The following is a 20,380-nucleotide window of genomic DNA, read 5'->3' as shown; positions in this document are numbered from 1 at the left end:
CAGAGCCAGTGTGTCAGAGGTGAGACTCGAACCCAAGTATTCCTGGCTTTGAGCTCCACTCAATGCCAATGCAAATCTGTTTCTCGATTCAATAAATGTCAGTATGGGTCAAACTGCATTGAAGTGAAGCCTTGGGAGGAGAGGGGTATCAATAGTATTCAGTTATTTGAAAGACTATCATATGGAATAAGGTTTAGACTCGTTCTTCTCGGTCCAACAGGGCAGAAATTGGAGCACTGCGTATGATTTCTACAGGAGTCATCCCAAAGCAGAATGGGCTGCCTTGGGAGCTCTGTAAGCAATGGACGATGAGCACTTCTCAGGCAAATTGTAGGAAAGATTCTGGCTAGGTTGGATGAGATGGCCTCCAGAATTCCAGCAGAAAGCCTTTCACAGGCCCTTCAGCTGCTGGTGCCGTCCCCTCTGATATGGCTTTCTCTGTGTGTGTCTTCTTACACACCTACTTATTTCCATGACTGCCCCATCAAAATGTGACCTCCTTGAGGGCAGGGACTTGTTTTTGTCTTTTGTTGTATCCCTTATGCCTGGCACAAAGGAAGGCTATAGTAAATGTTTGCCCCCTGCTTGCCTGCCTGCCTATCCCTTCCAACTGAGGTTCTGTGAATCCCATAAAGACCCACACCAAAGGGAAAGGAGTTATCACTGATCTGAGCAATCTCATGAACCCCTGACCACCAAGCCTATGTTGTCTGAATGGAAAATGGTCAATTTTTTTTCAAGTCAGTTAAGCAAATTCTCCAGCTTGCCTGCTCCTCCCTTCTCTCTCTACCTTCCCCTCCCTTTCTTTCTCCTTCCTTCCCTCTCTCTCCCCCTCTTCTTTTCTCTCTCTTCCTCCTTTCCTCCCCCTCCTTTCTCTCTCTCTGTGTCTTTCTGTGTTTGTGTCTGTCTCTCAAACACACACACACACACACACACACACACACACACACACACGCCTCCTAGCAGCTTACCTAAATTCTCTTGGATGTTTTAAATTTTTTATTTTTTAATTTGAATTTTGTAAAATGGACTTGATTATATAGACAAGTCAATGTCACAATCTCTATTTTGGAGAAGGTACAGCAAATAACTTTGTATGCTATGAAGCTCTGTGTGATGGTAATTATAATAATTACAACAGCAGACGCAGCTCATCTTTTTGTAGCGTGGGCCTGTTTTTGGATGGAGCGCTATGCTGTGGGGGCTCTGGAAAAGGTTAAGATTGACCAGGTAAAGTGAACAACTATGATTGCTTTTAATTATTCTACACCATCTGGAGAAATCTGTCGCTAAAGCAGTCGTGCTACCAGACAATAAAGTATCAGTTCCATCTGTTATATATTTTTTCCATAATCTGTTATATTTTTAAGAAAGTACTTTTTACCTCTTCCCCTGTCCCCACCGCCCAAAACTTAGCACAAGTTATTATAACATTGTTCTGTAAGAGATTCAGAGAAAGAAACGTAGAGCCAAGATGGGTGGGGCCAGCCCCTCTTCCTTGCACTGATGAGCAAAAGAGGGAGTCAGGAAGGCAGTAAAGTGACTTGTTTAAGAGCTAAGATCAAAGACTTATACTTTAATCTTGAAAATGAAGCTATACTTTTAGTTGACAAGTCAACTCAAATAAGCATCCAGGGATCCACTATATAGCAAGTCCCGGCTTCTACACAAAGAGATAGCCCTGGAGTGTTACAAAAATCAAGCCATATCATAAACTCCTCATTGTCAGAAGCTATACTCTAGTGGGCTTGGGGAAGCAGAAGACCTGGGTTCAAGTCTCAGTTCCAGCTCTTCCTAGCTGTGTGATTGTGGGCCACTCATTTAATTCTCTGACCCAAATTTTCCTCATAAATGGTAATGCTTGCAACCACCTGCCAGATAGGGTGGTTGTGAAGAAGGCACTAGGGAAATTAAAAAAGAAACTCTCAGCATTTTACATCTTCCTCTATGCTGAAACACACACAGGCACTGAATAAAGACAAGTTAATAATGATGATAATAAAACTGCTTCATAAACCTTAACGATTATATTAAATTAAATACGCTGAATTACTGACTTGTGCAGCCCTTCAGAGGTTAACAAAGCACTTTCCTTACTGTCCTTAACGTTACCCAACTTGTTGGAGACAAAATCACTAAGGTCCCTTCTAGCTCTGATAGATATTCTGTGTTCTAAGACTATCAGAATATGGTCCATCCTTTACATTGTCTGCCTTCAGGGACTTTCCAGCTCTGACATTCCATGGTTCTGGGATTCTAAGTGAACCTTAAGGGCTCAGTCCCATTCAGTGACTTGTTAGGGATGGCAATCTGTCTGCTGCTGGGCCCACATGTAGACAGCACACTGACCCACTGCAAACCAGGCTTGCCATTTCGCTGCTTGTACAAGGTCACAGATTTTATCTCTGGTCAATCAATAAAACGGAGTCTAGCACATGCCTTCCTACCTACCCCAATGGAATGGTAAGAAAATAGATGGGTACATATTTTTAAAATACATTCATCTGTTGAAACAGAAGCTTCTGTTACATGCATGTGCCTTTAAGTGTGTATGAGTACAGAGAGAGATTCCTCACACATGTATTTCTTATGTGTGTATATATCTATACATATATACACACATGAGAAATATACATATATATATAACTTTACATATTGTATCAATCTATATCTTTATATGTATTTATATCTATGTATCTATGTATCTATTTAAGTGTGTGTCTGTCTGTCTCTCTAGCTGGAGGCAGCTAGTTGGCTCAGTGGATAAAACACTGAGCCTGGACTCAGGAAGAACTGAGTTCAAATCCAGCCTCAGACACTTACTATCTGTGTGACCCTGGGCAAGTCTCTTAACCTCTGTTTTCCTTAATCCATTGGAGAAGGAAATGGCAAACCATTCCAATATCTTTGCCAAAGAAACCCCAGGGACAATAGAGTCCATGGGATCATGAAGAGTTGGACATGAGTAAACAACAATATGTAGGTGTGTACATATATATATATATATGTACTGCACACAAATATATGAGAAGTTTAAATATGCACACACATATAAGTATATATATATTAGTATTAACATATGTACACATGTGCAGCTCTCTCCTCTTTCCCTTTCCCCCCTCTCCTCTCTCCCCCCTCTCTCCTTTTCCCCTTCTCCCTCTCTTCTCTTTCCATTTCCTCCTCTCTTCTCTTTCTCCTCTTTCCCTCCCCACCCACCCCCACTCTTTCCTTTTTCCCTTCTCTCATTGAAGAAAAGGAGGTTAACCCCTGCTCTGCTAACATGTGACCCTGAGCACGTTATTCCATCTCTATTAGGCATCAATTTCCTTACTTATACAATGAGGTGGGTAGGGAGGTTGAGTAGATGGTCTTTAAGGATTATTCCAGTTTTATTCCATGACCCTAGGAAGGAAGGTTGGAGAAGGAAAGCCCCCCACCCCCATCTCCAAAGTCCAAAAAACATCACACAAAAGCTGTTCATCTCCTCAGAAGAGACTTACAGGGGGTCTTTTTACTGAAGGTTACTTCTGCCTATTTTATATACCAATGGAAAGAGTTTTGGTTATCTCCTTTCCAAATTCACAACAGATGAGAAGCAGTGAATTTCAAGGCAGGAGAAACATAGGTTAATAGCAATGAGTGAACTTTTTTTTAACCAGATGCCAGGCTCTGAGAAGGAGAAAGGGAATGGATATTACTGGGGAATGAAGGTAATGTAAAAAAAAAATTAAATAGCAATAAAACTTCTAAGTTAATGCAATAAAAAAATAAACACAAAAACCAGATACTCAGCCAATTTGTGGTAGCCATTTAGTGTAAGTGCAAAAAGTTCTACAATACATAATAACTTATAAAGCTAGCATTTATATAGCACTTGAAGGTTTGCAAAGTGCTTTAATATGTTATTTTATTTGGTCTTCACAGCTCTACTAAGGTAGGTGCTGATATCCTAATTTTACAGATGAGGAAACTGAGGCAAACAGAAGTTAAGCTACTTATGGAGTATGTGTCAGAGATAGGACCTACAATCAAAAAGAGCAGCTCTTGTCTCACAAGCAGAAGGTTAATAAGCAACTCTGAAAAGACTATTTATTTAGGAATTAAGAGGAGAAGAATGTTTATCCAACTTCTCCAATAAAAGTCAAAACTCCTAGTGGGTGGAAGGGGGAGTGTGAGTCATCTTGATCCTGAAGGTCCTAAACTAGGAGGAAATGAAGGGCTTCATTCTGTCAAAAGATGCCATAGAGGGGCAGCTAGGTGGTGCAGTGGATAGAGCACTGGCCCTGGAGTCAGGAGGACCTGAGTTCAAATCCGATCTCAGACACTTAACACTTACTAGCTGTGTGACCCTGGGCAAGTCACTTAAGCCCAATTGCCTCACCAAAAAAAAAACACCCCAAAACAAAAGATGCCATGGAAATGCCAAGCTGGAGGTCATAAGGAACTGGACTTGTCAGAGATGGAGTCATACAACAGGGGGAAATAAGGCCTCCTGAGGAAAGACTTCTCAGTGGCATTGGTGACAGGGGCGGATACCGGCTCTCAGTGTAAGGCACTGATGAATGAAATGCCAAGGGACTAATTGACCTGATCCCCTCGAAAGGACACTGCAAATCAAATCCACCTATGTTCCTGTTGTAGGGAATTCATAAAGTACTTTTACCACATGAGATGAAAGGCAAATTTCATTTTTCTTCCTAATTAAAGCATCACTTTAAGATTTCAATTCGACTAGCTCAGGTGGTTCCAGTTATTTATTTGTTTGTTTGTTGGGGGGTGGGGGGAGTATATGTCTTTTGTTTGCTTTCCTCGAACAGCTATTTTCATTGCCTTGTGTTAGAATGTCGTGTTTACTAGTTCTGCCTTTTTACCCTTATTTGCAATATCTCTGTGCCCTAATACACAATTCATTTTTTTGTAAAAATTCCACAGGGTGCTAAAACACATGCAGTGGGTATTTTGAAAGACTGAGTTTGCTGAGAAAAATTTTCCAACCTTTCTCTGTGTGCAGTGTTCCCTTACAAACTGATAGGAAGGGATGCAGAAAGTAGGGAGAGACCAAGGATTTGAACGTCTAAGGCCGACCACAGGGTGATGAAACAGATTTCCTTCCACAAGCCACAGAGGAAACCAGTCTAGTTACTTCACACTCCAAACAGAAGCAAGATGTCCCCTTGGCAATGGTTTCCTCTCATTGGGTTCCTCTAGAGATAAGGGTGTTGAGCATTGGTTAGAAGTTCTGTTATCAGAAGGAAACTGATTAGAGGGGGAAAAAAAAAACCTGATTCTAAATCTCTCACATCTATGTCCTTCTCTGAGCACTGAGGGACTCTGAGGGCACTGGGGCTTTTCTCGAAGCCTCTGCTTGCCCTGTTCCCTATAATTTAATTGCTCTTCCTATCCTTCTTCCTCTGCTGCCTATTCCACCAGTTGAATTCCCTTCAAGAACCAGGCACGACGCTCTTTCCTCCAAAAACTCTTCCCTGAATATCCTCCTGCGCTCCAGACCTCTCTGTCCAAGTACCACCGAGCAATCTGCCCTGGGATTTCCCGCTGGCACCAAAAAATTGTCCCAAATCAACCTTCTCCTCTTTACCCTGAACTTGCTTCTGACTCTCCTCTTTCTATTAGTGACTTGACAATTCACCAGGTCTCTCATGTCTATAACTTTGGAATTGCCTTGGATGCTTCCCCCACACCCCTCCCCCAAATCTGATCACTTAGCCAGTCCTTAATTCCACCTCCACAGCATTCTTCCTCTCCTCCTCCTCCTCGCTATTCCTGCTGTCACTGCCCTAGTACAGGTGCTCATTATGCCACCTCTCTCTGGATGATTGCAATAGCCTCCTAACAGGCCTTCCCGCCTCCCCTCTCCTGCTCTAATCCATCCTTGGCACCACTGCCAGAAGAATCTCTCATACCTAAGTGTGCTCGTGTCAATTCTCTGCTCAACCCTTTTTTAGGCTCTGTATTATAGCACTGGACCTGGAATCAGAAAGAGCCTAGTTCAAATCTTGCCTCAGATACTTATCAGCTGTGTGATCCTCAGCAAGACACTTAACCTCCGCCAGCCTCAATTTCCTTGTTTGTATAATGGGGATCATAATAGCACCTATTGCACAGGGTTGTCCTGAGTCTCAAATGGGAGAACACATGTAGAGTGTTTTGCAAAGCTCAAGGTTTTGCACAAATGTTAGTAATTATCATTATCAAGTAAAATCCCAACTCCTTAGCCTGGCATACAAAGGCTCCTTATAGTCAAGCAGGAAGCTGGGGCTCAGAGAGGAGAAGGGACTTATTTGATTTCAATCTATCAGTCAATTAACAAACATTATTAAGTGATCATTATGTGACAGACACTGGGGATACAGATGATAGTGAGAGTGAGAGAGAGAGAGAGAGAGAGAGAGAAGAGAGAGAGGGAGAAGGAATGAAGAAGAGAGGGAAAGAGAAAGGAAGGAAGGGAGGAAGGAAGGAAGGAGGGAGGAAGGGAGGGAAGAGAAGTGAAAAGAAAGCAATTCCTCTGAGGGAGTTTGCATTCCATGAGTTCCATGGAGGTAGGCATTATATCTTGATTAGACCACCACAGTCTATTGCAGTCAGTAGGTATTTAATAAATGTATTTGCTGTTAAAGATCTAAGGTTGTTACCTAGCACTCATACTGCTCTTTTCTACATATTTAGTCTACATTGGGGCCAAAGAGCTTGACTCACTCCCCTGAGCTTTCTCAGCTCCTTTTCTCTGCTCATGCCTTTTCCTAAACCTTATAACTTCCTCCCTTCCTCACCCTCTTGAACCTTACCCATGTATAAAAGCCCAGTTTTTTAAAATACCACCTCCTTCATAAGGATACAAAAATATACCAAGAACTATTAGCAGAAATAGCGATACTACTTTGTGTTTTACCCTCTGAGGTAAGGGGTGCAGATAGCATTATCCCCAGTTATCAGATAAAGTAAGGGAGGATCTGAAGTGAATAAACCATGAATAAGTATCAAGAGTCAGGACTTGAGTCCAACTTCTTTCTTTCCGATGTTCTGACTCTAAAGGCATTCCACCAAAGTGACTTGCAACCACAAGCACCATTGTGTCTTGGGTGTGCGTGGACATCTTGTAAAATGGCTCCCTTAGCTTTTTGGTTCTCCCATCGAATGAAAGCTTAGAAGAGCCTGATCTTTGATGGAAACTGGTTTAGAACCAGCTCATGTTCCATCCATCACAATAACTACTTCTCACTTATCTGAAATAGCTTCAATTTAGCTTTCTCATCAACTGAACCTCTTACAGTCTTTATTTTTCTAAGCTTGTCTCCTCATCTGTAAGAGAGGGATGATAATCCCTGCCCTAACTCACAGAACTGTTGGGAAAATCAAATGTGATAATGCTGAAAATAAAAGCAATTTGGAACCTCCAAGTCCCACATGAATATAAGACGTTGCTCTTACCACCTCGCTCCCCATCCACGCACCTGCCATGAACAGGTAACAGCAGCCCTCACTTCAAGATTTGGAAAGCACTTTCCCCACAACTATCTGGCAAGTATTCTTAACTTCATTTAAGAGTCAGGGAAAGTGGCTTGCTTCTAGTTAGTTACAGCAGGTTGGTTTTGAAGCTGAACTTTTAAGTCTCTTGAATCTTCAAGTCCAACAATCTCTCCACTCTATTCCTCATGCCCTCCATTCCCCAAACCCCTGTCTCTGTCTGTCTGTGTCTCTTTCTCTCTCTCTCTCTGTCACATACACACACACACACACACAAAGTTACTAACATGTACAAGAGTGTTGGTTTTTTTAAATCAAATTTAAAGGATTCATTACCATCGTGTTATGCACAACAAAGTAATATTATTGGATACATTTTGTTTGTCGGCTTAACTGTAATCTGGTGAATCTTGAGTTGATCTATGCAAAGCACTCTCTCACCATAATGCCTAACCAAAACCATATGGTTTATTAACCATAAAGTAAACATGAATTAGTATTATTATAACCAACACTGAATTTCAAGGAGGCTGAGTTTTACTTATTGATCGTCAATCACCATAAGTCTATCTTGGTCAGAGAAGGGGAAAGAACACTGAATTTAAAATAAAAAGATCTGGGTTAAAATTCCAGCCCCAATATTTAATTACCCGTGTAAACCTGTATAACAAGTCACTTAACCTTTCTGACTTGGGTTTTGTCATTTATAAAATGAAGGGATTGGTCTGGGTGAACTCCAAGTTCTCCTATCTTCTTCTGATTTCTTTGACCCTACACCAAATAACCCCTCTCATCCATCAGTAATAGCCTCCTGTCCCTGAAGAACCCTACCCCTTCCCTGAAACTGATATTCAAAATTTACTGCAAATCACTGGCCTGATAACGGGCATTGGAAGGGATCCAGTTTATCCCTCTTTTTCAGAGAAGGAATCCTTCTTCTGGCCTCTATTATGAGGCCTTCTCTGACTAAGGAAGGAGAAAGGTGTGACGAAGATTCATCAAAGTTCCCTTGAACTCTAAATCCCATGATCCTTTGGTCTTGATCACACTACGCAGCTAAATATTAAGAACAGGAGAATTTGCTTATGCAACTGCAAGAACAATGATGGAGGCTACAGGACGAAATGGGATTTTAGGTATTTGTGTGAGGGCAAGAACTTTAAAAGGGGTACAAGTGAACTCAATTGGCTAAGGCTTGCTTGAATTAATTCCAATCTCACTCAATAAGAGGTCACCATGGCCAGAGGCTTAGCATCAAAGGATATGGCTTCCTTCTACCAAAATAAAAAGGTTCTTTTCCACGTCAAAACCCTAAGAAGACAGCTCATGAAAACCAGATGATAAACAAAAAGAGAGAAGAGTGGCCAAAGCTTGATCTGATAATCCCCTTCCATGAAAATGAAAATTTGAATTCATCCCAAAGAGACCATACTCATACTACAAACTTGACATTTCTTCTTACAATCAGTGAGCTCAAAAGAGGGGGAATTAATATGACCCTACTTTTGCATGATGCTTACAAAGCTCTTCGAATTAATCAATAAGTACGTACAAAGTGCCTATTATGTCCCAGGTGCTAGGGATACAAGTACAAAGATTAAAACAATCTCTATTGGTAAGAAGCTTACATTCTAATCTAATGAGGAAAACAAGCATATATACATATATATATATGCAATTTGAATATAAAATTAATAAGTACCAATGCAAACTCATTAGTTAAGTATGAGATAGGTCAGGAAGGAGGGCACCAGCAGTTGTTGGTAATGGTGGGGAGGGTCAAGAAAGGCTTCATAAAGAAGACAGGGACTGAATTACATCAAAAAGGAAAAGATGGACTCTAAGGCATAGGGAAAGAGAGAAAATATTCCAGGCATGGAAAGCAAGTTAGGAGATGGAAATGGGAGATGGAGTCATCTTCCTGAGTTCAAAACTAGCTTCAGACACTTACTAGCTGTGTGACCTTGGGCAAGTCATTTAACTCTGCCTCAGTTCCTCATCTCTAAAATGAGCTGGAGAAGGAAATGGAAAACCATTTCAGCATCTTTGCCAAGAAAACCCTAAATGGGATCACAAAGAGTGGGTTGTGACTGGAAAAAAAAAATGACTGATTTCAAGAACAGAGAGAAGGTCGGTTTAGCTGGAAAGCAGAGTGGGGGATGGGGAGTTCTATCTAACAAGATGGGAAAGTTAGGCTGGTCTCAGATTGGGTAGAGCTTTAAAAGGTAAACAGAGGACTTTTTATTTTATTCTAGAGGCAAAGAGTCAGTAAAGAAGGGGAGTCACATGGTTAATTCTGCATCTAAGGAATATTGATTTGGCAACTGTGTGTAGTAGGACTGGAATGGTAAGAGAACATGAGGAGGGGAGACCATTATGAGGCTATTGGGAGAATCTAGGTGACAGGTAATGAACAAGGACCTGACCTAAGCTGTGTGAGTGGAAAGGAGTTGGAGGTAAGAGCTGTTTTTGCATTATCTCATTCCAGCCTCACAATAACCCAGAGAGATCATAGGATCCAGAGCTTAGGCATTTAACTGTGTGACCAAGGGCAAGCCCCATAACTTCTAAGCCTCAGTTTCTCCATAGAATAGAACAAGGAGGCCTTCAGTACCTACTTCCCAAAACTGTGTGGCTCAGATGAAATAATGTCTATGAGGCATCTTTCAAGCCTCAAAGTCTCACAGAGCTGTCATTTATCACTGTCGGCCCCATCTAATCGATCCTTCAACAAAAGAGAAAATGTTTTTCCTGAGGTGGCCCAGCTGGCAGGGATAGGTGGGTTCTCAGACTACAAATGCAGCTCACCCTTTTATAGATCATACCATGCCTCAGAGACAATGAGGCCATACCATGCTCCCTTCTCAACTCCCACTGGTATTCGAGGTGTCACAAAAGTCTTAGTGCCATTTTAAGTTTGAATAGCTTAAAAGATAGTAGCTGAGTGGAAGACAGACTAGAGGAGAGAAGAGGACTGAGGAAGAAAAACTAACTAGAAGGTGACTGCAATAATCTGGAGGTGAGATGATGAGGGTTTACACTAGGGTGGCTGCTGGCGTGAGTGTGAGGAGAGAGAAGAGGACACCTATGAGATATGTACTGAAGACTTGGCAGAAGACTGGAAATGTGAGGAGAGCACAACTGAGCAGCAGAGCATAACAGTGAGCTTCCTCCCTGAGTGACAAGGAGGATGGCAAGTTATTAAAGCTTCAAATTCTACTAAGATTCTTGGGACACCCTGTATGTATCACAATTATTATTCAAAAGGAGAGTAGGCCCTAAGTATAGGGCGGCATGATCTGATAGTTCCATACCACCCAAATCACCTTTCTTTCGTAGACCAAGCCAGCTCACCATAGTCCTCAAAGCGTTACTCCTTTGGATTAAAAAGTAGGTTTTCTAGGGAGGTTGGAAGTTCACATTACAGACGGCAATTTATCTTGGTGGCTTTGAAAGAGCACTCATTCAATACAGTAGCAGGAGACCTGGCTATTTGCCACCTGTATGACCTAAGGCAAATCACTATCCCTCTCTGAGCCTCAGTTTCCTCATCTGTAAAATGAGGATATTGTATGCAATGATTTATAAAATCCTCAAGTTCTGAAGCCCATAATAATGAATGGTCCTGCTTACATTTCTGCATCGAGTAACGCTGGCATGGGCTAATTTATCAAATTAGCTAGCTATCTGCCTACAATACAGAGAGGAGAGTTTGTAAAAGACAAGTACGTTTTCACAATAGTTAGAAGGTACAATTTTAGAGTAAGAGAACAAACTTAAGACCAAAAAAAAACCACCCAGCTTCATAGTAGTTTTGTATCTATTCTTACCATTTTTCTCTACTTTCTCCTGGCTAGTTGGATACCTAGCAGCTGGAGCAGCGGAAGAGGATGAGGATGGGCTATCTCCTGACAGAGGCCCACGCCTCTGATCTTTAGCCTCTTCTCTTGGCTCTGAAGCAGCAGCTGCGTTGAGCTGGGACCGGCCATGTTGTGTCTGGAGGTGAGAGGGACTTGGTGGAGGGTCTGGCTCCATACTCCCTGAAACAAACAAAAAAACAAGTGTCTAAATAGGACAAAACCACAGTCCCCCAACTCTTCTGATTCTATTTGGAGTCCCCCCCCAAAAAAATCCACAAACACATATAACATCCATAACAATCAAAGTAACTCATTTACAAAATGGCAAGAAAGCTGAATTTGAGATCACAGAATCTCAGACTAAGCCAGTGAGTCAACAAGGCTTCATTGATTATGGGCCAGGCACTGTGCTACATGCTAGGGATGCAGAGAAAGGGGAACACAATTCTCCAGCCTCAAGGATCTCACATTCTAATGGAAACAAACCAACAGCCATGTACAGAGAAGGTATAGACTGTGTAAATGGGTGGTCATCTTGGAGGGAAGACACTAGCAGTGGGAAGAGGCCTGGGAAACGCTTCTTGAGGAAGGTGGGATTTGAGCTGAGTCTTGAAAGAAGCCAGGGGGTGGAAGTAAGGAGGGAGAACACTCCAGGGATGGGGGACAGACTGAAAAGGCATGGAATCTTGAGACAGGGGCGCCATGTACAAGAAGGCCAGAGTTGCTAGATTGTCAAATGTAGGAAGAGGAATAAGCTGTAAAAAAAAGACTGGAAAGGGGGCAGCTAGGTGGCGCAGTGGATAGAGCAGCGGCCCTGGATTCAGGAGTACCTGAGTTCAAATCTGGCCTCAGACACTTACTAGCTGTGTGACCCTGGGCAAGTCACTTAACCCCAATTACCTCACAAAAAAAAAAAAAAAGAAAGAAAGAAAGAAAAAGAAAACGAAAAAGACTGGAAAGGTAGAGGGAGCCAGATCATGAAGGGATTTAAAAGCCAAAGACGGGATTTTATATTTAGAGAATCACTGGAGTTTACTGAAGTCCGGGGAAGTGGAGGTGAGATAGGGTGTGAGAGCTATGCTTTAGGAAGACCACTATGGTCACTCAGGATCATGGATCTCAGTGGAGCTGGAAGGCACCTCCAAGACCATCTAGCTCAGCTGCCTCATTTTACATTGAGGGAAACTGAGGCCCAGGAAGTTGAAGGGCTTGTCTTTGGTCACACAGGTAAGTATCAGGGCCAAGAATCCAACTGAGGTCCTCTAACTGTAAATTCAATGCTCTTCACATCACACCCTGATACAAGGTCACACAGAAGGTAAGAGCTAGAGATAGGATCGAACAACACCAACTTCTCTGATTCTCAGTCTACTCTACCATACCGTCCCAAAGAGGAGTTTCTACCACAATATATAACCTTGAAAATTGTCCTCAATGCCTCAAATTTCCTCATATTTATCCCCTTTTATGGGACCACCATGCAAACAAGATCATTTAATCTTAGAAAATACTACTACCGGGGCAGCTAGGTGGTGCGGTGGATAAAGCACTGGCCCTGGATCCAGGAGGACCTGAGTTCAAATCTGGCCTCAGACACTTGACACTTACTAGCTGTGTAACCCAGGGCAAGTCACTTAACCCTCATTGCCCCACAAAAATTAAAATAAAATAAAAATAAAAATACTACTACTATTGCCAATGACAACCAGAGAAAATTATTCATGTGTGCACAGTAATATTTTTTAAAGGGACCATTTGGAACATAGGCCCTGGAGGCCAAAACTGGATGCTGAGGGAAGAAGCTATTCACAACCTTTAAATGGATTCAAGTCCGGAAAGAATGTCAGTCACATGCAGAAGCAACTTCTGCTGAAATCAATATTAAACTATATTTACTAACTAGAGAATTTCAGAAAACACGCACCCAGCTGTTTAGAAGATAAAAATAAGCAATGAGCATGGCAGTGGTGTTCTGTCACTGCCCACCCAGGCAAAGACAACTGGTTATGCTCATAGAAAATTGTCAGTGGAAAGTATGATTCCACGTGAAATTAGAAGACTTAGGTTCTAGTCCCCTACTCTTAAACGTGTGAAGCTGTATAATTTACTTCCCCTCTCTCATTTATAAATTGGAAAAGTCAGCAATGTTGTGGGTACAAGGCCAGCATTGGAAGCAGGAAGACCTGGGTTCAAGTCTGTGACCCTAAGGCAAATCACCTCATATCAGTTTTCCAGCTGACTCTAAGACCACAGTGGTGTGTAAATTCCTTGTGACCGAGCCAAGTATTGACCCCAAGTCCTCTGTTTTCAAATCCAACACTCTTTCCACTGTTAACACACTGTCTCTTGGGGATAAGAGATGGGTTGTGCAAATAGAGAGGGAGGAAGCAATGTCTCAAGTACAGGGAACAGCTCATAGTCTAATATGGCTGGAATGTGAGTTATTAGTACACGTTGAAACTTTCCATAGCATTCAGAAGAAATAGGTCAAAAATTTGTTTTCTAAAAAGATAGGAATGATCATCAGAATGGTAATTTCACAAATAAAGAAGAAAACTAAGGTTTTTAAATGCCCTGGGAAGCGGGAACCCTTTGAAGATACGTTCCATGAAGGTTGGGACTACAGTTTATTTATCTTTGGATTTCCTTCGGTACAGAACACAGTGCACTGCACATAAGAGGTTTCCTATCCCTTTTGTTTTACAAACTTAAAAACATAATTCTGGGAAGGGGTTCACAGGCTTCACCAGACTACCCTAAAGAGAGGCCCACAACAAAGAAAAGGTTAAGAATCCCTGCACTAGATGACCTCTCTAGTCTCTTTCAGCTTTAAAAATAACATAACCTTAACCACTTACCAATATAATCTTGCTAGTACAGTGCTCTAGGCAGGTAGGGGTACATTGAGCACCAGGCTCATCTCCCTAAGTTCAAATCTAGCCTCAGACACATACTAGCTGTGTGACCCTGGGAAAGTCACTTAATCCTGTTTGCTTCAGTTTCCTCATCTCTAAAAAGGGGTTGGAGAAGGAAATGGCAAACCACTCCAGTATCTTTGCCAAGAAAACCCCAAATGGGGTCAGGAAGAGTTGAATGTGACCAAACGGTAGTACTGTGCTCTTACTACCTAATGCAGGTGGATTATATCAGTTCCTTCACTCAAGGTAGGTAAAAGGACTCACACAGTAACAGCTAGAGGGTGACTAATGAACAACCATGAGTATAATCCTGGACTCCATAGAAATCCTAACAGTATTTATGCTTATCTGACCTATTCACATCCAAAGATGCTTATCTGACCTATTCACACCCAAAGATGGCTTGGCTTTGCTCAGTCTTTGTATTCCTCAGTATAAAACCCCACTGTCCTAACATCTGTGGGCCATATGCCAGCTGGAAATCCTAGAGTCACCCATGCCCACATGCTCTTCTTCTTCAAAGGTCAAAAGAGGGCCTCAGGATCACCATGAGGCAGGAGTGCACATCAACTTGGGTTTGTGTTAGTGAGTACGTTCACATAGACACATGGCTTTGTCCCCAAATCTCCAAACATGACTAATATCCTCCCTTACTCAAAAACCACACATAGGCCTTTAATAACTAATCCCTAAAATGTGAACTCCTTAGTCCTCCCTGTAATCTGGCTCCGATCTATTTTTCCAACCTTATTTCTCATTCATGTCCTCTACACACTCTATCTAAAGTGGCAAATCTACACCATTCTGGTGTGGTCACGAACTTCTGATTTGGTCCAAACCCCTTATTTTACAGATGAGGAAACTGAGTCCCAGAGAGGGGATACAACTTATCTGAAATGTGAAAGATGAATTAGAGAGGGGAGAGAATAGTTATGGCAGATTCTGAGTCAAGAAGACATGAGTTCAAATCCCACACCAAACGGTAGTTTTAAACTTAAACTCTCTCAAACTGAGCTCTCCCATCTGTAAAATGGAGATAACAGCACCTACATTTCAGGGTTATTGTGAGCGTCAAGAAAGAGTCATTGTTGAGTTGGTTTAGTCTTATCCAACTCTTCATGACCCCATTTGGGGTTGATCCTAGGGTGGTTTGCCATTTCCTCCTCCAGCTCATTTTTACAGATGAGGGAATGGAGGCAAACAGGGTTAAGTGACTTGCTCAGTCACACAGCTAGAAAGTGTCTGAGGCTAGATTTGAACTCAGGAAGATGAGTCTTTATGATTCCAAGATCAGGGTTCCATCAACCGCGCCACCTTGCTGCCCTCAAGAGTTTGCTAAAAAAAAAAAAAAAAAAAGAAGCTTTGCAAATTTCAAAGCTCTATGTAAATATGTAAATCAGAACCACCACCATCAGATTCAGGAATGTGAATGTAGGAGGAATAGGAAATTGGGTTCAATTAATAAACATTTATTAAATACACATGTGGATAAAGAGGCAAGAGACAGTTCCTGCCCTCAAGGAGTTTATAATCTAATGGGAGAGAATGGACACTCCCTTTCCCAGTCAGCTTGATTTTTATTTAAGTTCCTATTTGTGGTTAACTTCCTTGTTTAACCTCTCTTAAATGGGGAAGATGGACAACAAAAATGAGTGAAGCTAACTACATGTTCTGGGGTGTGGACAATTCATGTATTCCTGAACATAATCTAGCAAGAGAGGTAGCTGAACACTTTTGGAGCATCTGTGATTTGGTGGGTGCTGGTATCCTCTACACCAATCCATCCAACCCTCCCTGTCTTATGAGTCAGAGCTGAGATGCCACAGAAATCCTGGCCTAAGACATGCTTAACCTGAGTCCCAGATAATGAATGATAGGTATTTGCAACTTGACTTGGCTAGTCCCTAGAATACAGAAATACTGTCTATAACCAGGATGGTACCAATCAGAGTGAAGGGGTGAAAATCTTTCCCAGAGAAACAACAGGCACACTCTCGTCTCATCTGAGTGTCAAAAATAACATTCCCCAGGACACTAGCTATGGAAATTGATACATTCTCAAAGATTATGTCTAGGATTTCAGGCCCCTCTTTTCCCAGGGAGATAATATCTTCATTATAACACAACAAAGAGAATATCCTATCATGGTATATAATAGAATAATTGATTTATGCCATTATCAGTTTCTATGTGTTACATAGGGAGAGCTCCTGGCCACATCGTAGAGGTCAAGGGACAAAAGGCTTCATTTTGGAGAACCCCTGTAGCAGCCTATGTTGTAAATTCAGAGGGTCCTTCCAGGTAACAGGACACTGGACTTACACTCTGATCTCTGACCTGTTTCTCTATAAGAAAAGGTTACAATGTCCTTGGTCTATCCCAGTTACTTATTTTGCCCTAAGGTATTAAGAGCTTAGGCAAGGACAGGACAGTACAGCTAAACCAAATGGAACTCACTCAAAAATGAGACCCTTGGAATTCAAGAACAGGAAAGAGATTTCAAGATCATCTATCCCAACCCCTTATTTTACAGAGGCAGAAACTATCTACCTAATTTGCTAGAAGACCAAGAGTGCATGAAATAAGGGAGAGGTGGTATGAAAGGGAACACACACACACACACACACACACACACATTCTCTCTCTCTCTGGCTCTGCTATTTATTAAGTCTGTGGCCTTGGCCAAGTTGCTTAACCTCTGCCTCAGTTTCCTCCTCAGGAAAGTCTATGATCCTATGAATCACAGGTATAGACCAAAAGAGAGCATGCATTGATAAATAGGGATCTTCTGATCACAGAAACATAAATTTAGAGCCAGGAAACTGAGGCCCAGAGAGACAACATAATTTGTTCAAGGTAACATAGGTAGCCAGTGGAAGAGATGGACCCAGGTGTTCTAAGTTCAAAAGCAGGGTTTTCCACCACATAATGATGTCCTCTCACTCCCCTTCCCCCACCAAAGCAGAAGCTTTATCATGGAAAAAGTCAAGCTAATGAAACCCTAAACCATCACTGACAAAGCAGGAATAGAATCAAGCAATACTTGAGCATGTTTTCTGTTCTGAGGCCCAACATGTTAGTTTAGTAAGAAAGGCAACAGAAAACAGTCTAGCTTCAGCTCAAAAAGACCATTCAGAAAAAACTGAAAGAGACAGAGGAGGGAGAAAGCCCTGGTAACACTACCTTCACTAAGTTGAGTCTAAAACGCTGGGTGAAGGGATACCTTAAAAGTAAGGAGATTGGAGAAAAAACACAATATAACCTTCTCAACAACTGTTTACAGGATCCAGAGCTAGTCAAGTTCTAGACTACTGGGTATAACTCCCTTGTTTTAGAGAGGGAAACTGAGGGTGTCTCTATTCTTCTCCTCCATTCTGGAAAATTCAGCATCAATTTAACAAACATTTTAAAATGCCTACTATGTGCCAGGCACTGTGCTAAATGGTGGGGATTCAAAAAGAGGCAAAAGACCCTCCTGCCCTCATGGAGCTTAGAATCTAAAGGGGGGAGACACCATGCAAACAAAACATATACAAAGTAAGCTATATGCAGGACAAAAAGGAAATAGTTAACAAAGCCTTGGAATTAAGTTGAGAACTTCTAAGAAGTTTGGGGAGGGGCAGGGAGAGGATGAATATACACAGAAGGCTTCTTTTGGGTACCCCAGGGTCCTCACTCTAAGGATTTCCAGTCTCTAAATTGCAACTTACAACAGCTCTGCCTCTTGTTTCTAGTTCTCTGCTTTACTATGGCCACCATTACATGACAAGAACCAAGGTAGTTTCCCGTCCCGGCACGCCCCTCAGGTAGTTAGTTAAACGGGTCATAGATCAAAGGGCTGAGAGGGGAGCTATGGTCGAAAGCCCTTCAACTTGGTCTGCAGCTCTCTCTTCCTTTAAGACTAACCAATAGCCCATACAGCCGGACCTCTGAGTCCCTCTGAACACAAGAGAGCCAGATAACAAGTATAGCCTAGCAGCTCCAACAGTGCAGGGGATGTTTTAGAGAAGGGATGCACAGACCTGGGAGAGATTTCTGCTCTCCCTCCCCCACCTTGGAGGCCAAGCACACAAACTTGCATACCTCAGGCACAGACACAAACCAGAAGCACTGGCGGGGCTCACCCGCTTAGAAAATGCCCTTAGTGGGAAGGGGTCACAGAGAGATGCGATTCCCAAACCCCGACCTGACAGCCAAAGAATGACCTAAGCATCCCTGGCAGAACATCTGCAAAAGGAAGGGGTTCGATTCAACAAGAGTTTATTGAGCATCTATCTATTAAGTGCCAAGTACTTGTGCTAAGGATACAAAGTGATCTTTAAGGATAAGAAGTGATCTTTTAAGATCACTTTCAGCTCTAATGCTAATGATTCCGGAAACATCCCCGAGAAGGGAGCTGGGCTTAATGTAAATTGCGCTGGACTTAAGACTGAGGACTTAAGACTGAGGACTGGACTTAAGCCGGCGTGGCTTGCTCGCAGGTCACAGTCGCCTCTCTGAACCTCAGTTTTCTCATCTGTAAAATGGGGGCAAACATACGTACACTGCCTACCTCACGGTGCTATTGAGAGACAAGAGCTTTGTAATCCTGAAAGCGCTACAGAAATAGAAGTAATGGGTGCTGAAGTGTAAGGGGCCGGCCCCTTCAAGTCCTCCCTATGAGGTGTCCCTATGACTATTTTCTTCTCTCCCCGCGGGATGAAACTTACCCAGCCCAGCGGGAGGAATCAGCCCCCCAGGGAAGCCCCGCTTTCCGGCCGCCCGCGAAGTTTGGCTCGGGAGCCCGAGCTTTGCTTGCGTGCGTCCGGCCGCAGGCAGCCGCCGCCCCAGCTCACGGGAGCAGCAAGAGCAGCAGCAAGAGCCTTCAGCGCGACAGCTGAATGCAGACTAGCCGGCGGGCAGGCTCGCTGCACAATCGACCCAGGCGCTCCGAGGCCCCGCCCCGCCCCATCTCAACCTTCCATTCAGAACCGACCTTTGGAACACAGCAACAAGGCGCCGCGTGCCTAGAGGCCCGATCCGTCCGTCCGTCAGGTTAGGTCCCACTCCCTCCCTCTGCCTCCGCCACTCAGTGACCAGGGAGCCAGAGCGCTCGAAGAGCCAGAGCGCCCAGGAAGCACGAGTCAGCTCTGGGCGAAAGTTTCTGATTCGCTGACGTCATTCCTTCGTGGCTCCTCCCTCCACGCTGCTTCAGAAGCCGGGGTTGGCTGACAGCTGGAGCTAGAGGAGACCCTAGAGATCATCTAGTCGACCTCATTCCTTGTACAGAAGCCCAGAGGGCGAGCTGGTGGCCTGCTGCAGGCTCTGCCAGCAGGGATCTTGGTTCAGCCCCTAGACGTCTCCGGATTCCATTTTCCTCTTCTGTGAAATAGAAGGTTTGACCAGCTGACCAGTCAGATCCCTTGCCAATGCAGCCAGCCTTTAGCTTCTAAGTTCAACCGAACTTAATAAGTTAATTAACCTAGAGGATAAATGAAGGCTTCCTAATAGCCACAGTCCTTTCATATTCACTACAAATATGTATCCAAGTCCTCTGCTTTTTAATGAGTTTCTTCTGTTCCCTCTTATTAAATTCCTGAAAAGTATACAATCCTGGTCAGCATAGCTATGCAATGTACCACCTATATATACAGCAGGACTATGGCTACAACTCTGGAACTCTGTACTAAATGCTCCATTTACATCTCTCTCTCTCTCTCTCTCTCTCTCTCTCTCTCTCTCTCTCTCTCTCTCTCTCTCTCTCTCTCTCTCTCTCTCTCTCTCTCTCTCCCTCTCATTGTTCTGTTCTTCTCTGTTCTCCCTAGTCTTTCCTCTTTACTTCCTCATCATTCTCTCCATCCCTTCCTCCTTACCTTCCTTCTTCCCCACTCCATCATCCATTATCCTTTCCACCTCTTCCTCCTCATTCCCCCCTCCCTATCTTTTTCCCTCATCACTACCTTATCACGCTCTCCTTCCTTATCACCATTCGCCTTTGCCCCTGGTGGTTAAGGAAAGCAAAGTTATGTAGTATTTTGGTCCTGCCACTGGAGACCAGAGATTGCAGCAAAAACTGCCATCAGGGCAGCCTTGAGGATAGGATACTGAGAACAAGTTTTATTTCTACAGAGCTCTAAAACT

At 43.0% G+C, this 20,380-nt stretch overlaps 1 protein-coding gene across 2 annotated transcripts in view; it reads right to left on the bottom strand.

Moving 5' to 3' along the window:
• Positions 1–19,365, bottom strand: part of WFS1 (wolframin ER transmembrane glycoprotein) — a 60,889-nt gene extending 41,524 nt beyond the window's left edge. Inside the window, exons 1-2 of one of the 2 annotated variants that reach the window (XM_043971950.1) lie at positions 19,236–19,365; positions 11,313–11,522 (exon numbers count right to left, since the gene is read on the bottom strand). In XM_043971950.1, the coding sequence (XP_043827885.1) occupies positions 11,313–11,517 (205 nt within the window). In that variant the 5' untranslated portion in view covers positions 11,518–11,522; positions 19,236–19,365. Of the gene's footprint in view, positions 1–11,312; positions 11,523–18,969; positions 19,170–19,235 lie in introns of those variants that run through there. The other variant, XM_043971949.1, reaches the window with a different exon arrangement.
• Positions 19,366–20,380: the final 1,015 nt, after the last annotated feature.

This window comes from Dromiciops gliroides, chromosome 6, assembly GCF_019393635.1.
Source record: "Dromiciops gliroides isolate mDroGli1 chromosome 6, mDroGli1.pri, whole genome shotgun sequence".
Taxonomy (NCBI): Eukaryota; Metazoa; Chordata; class Mammalia; order Microbiotheria; family Microbiotheriidae; genus Dromiciops; species Dromiciops gliroides.
This window is presented reverse-complemented; position numbering and strand designations above follow the sequence as displayed.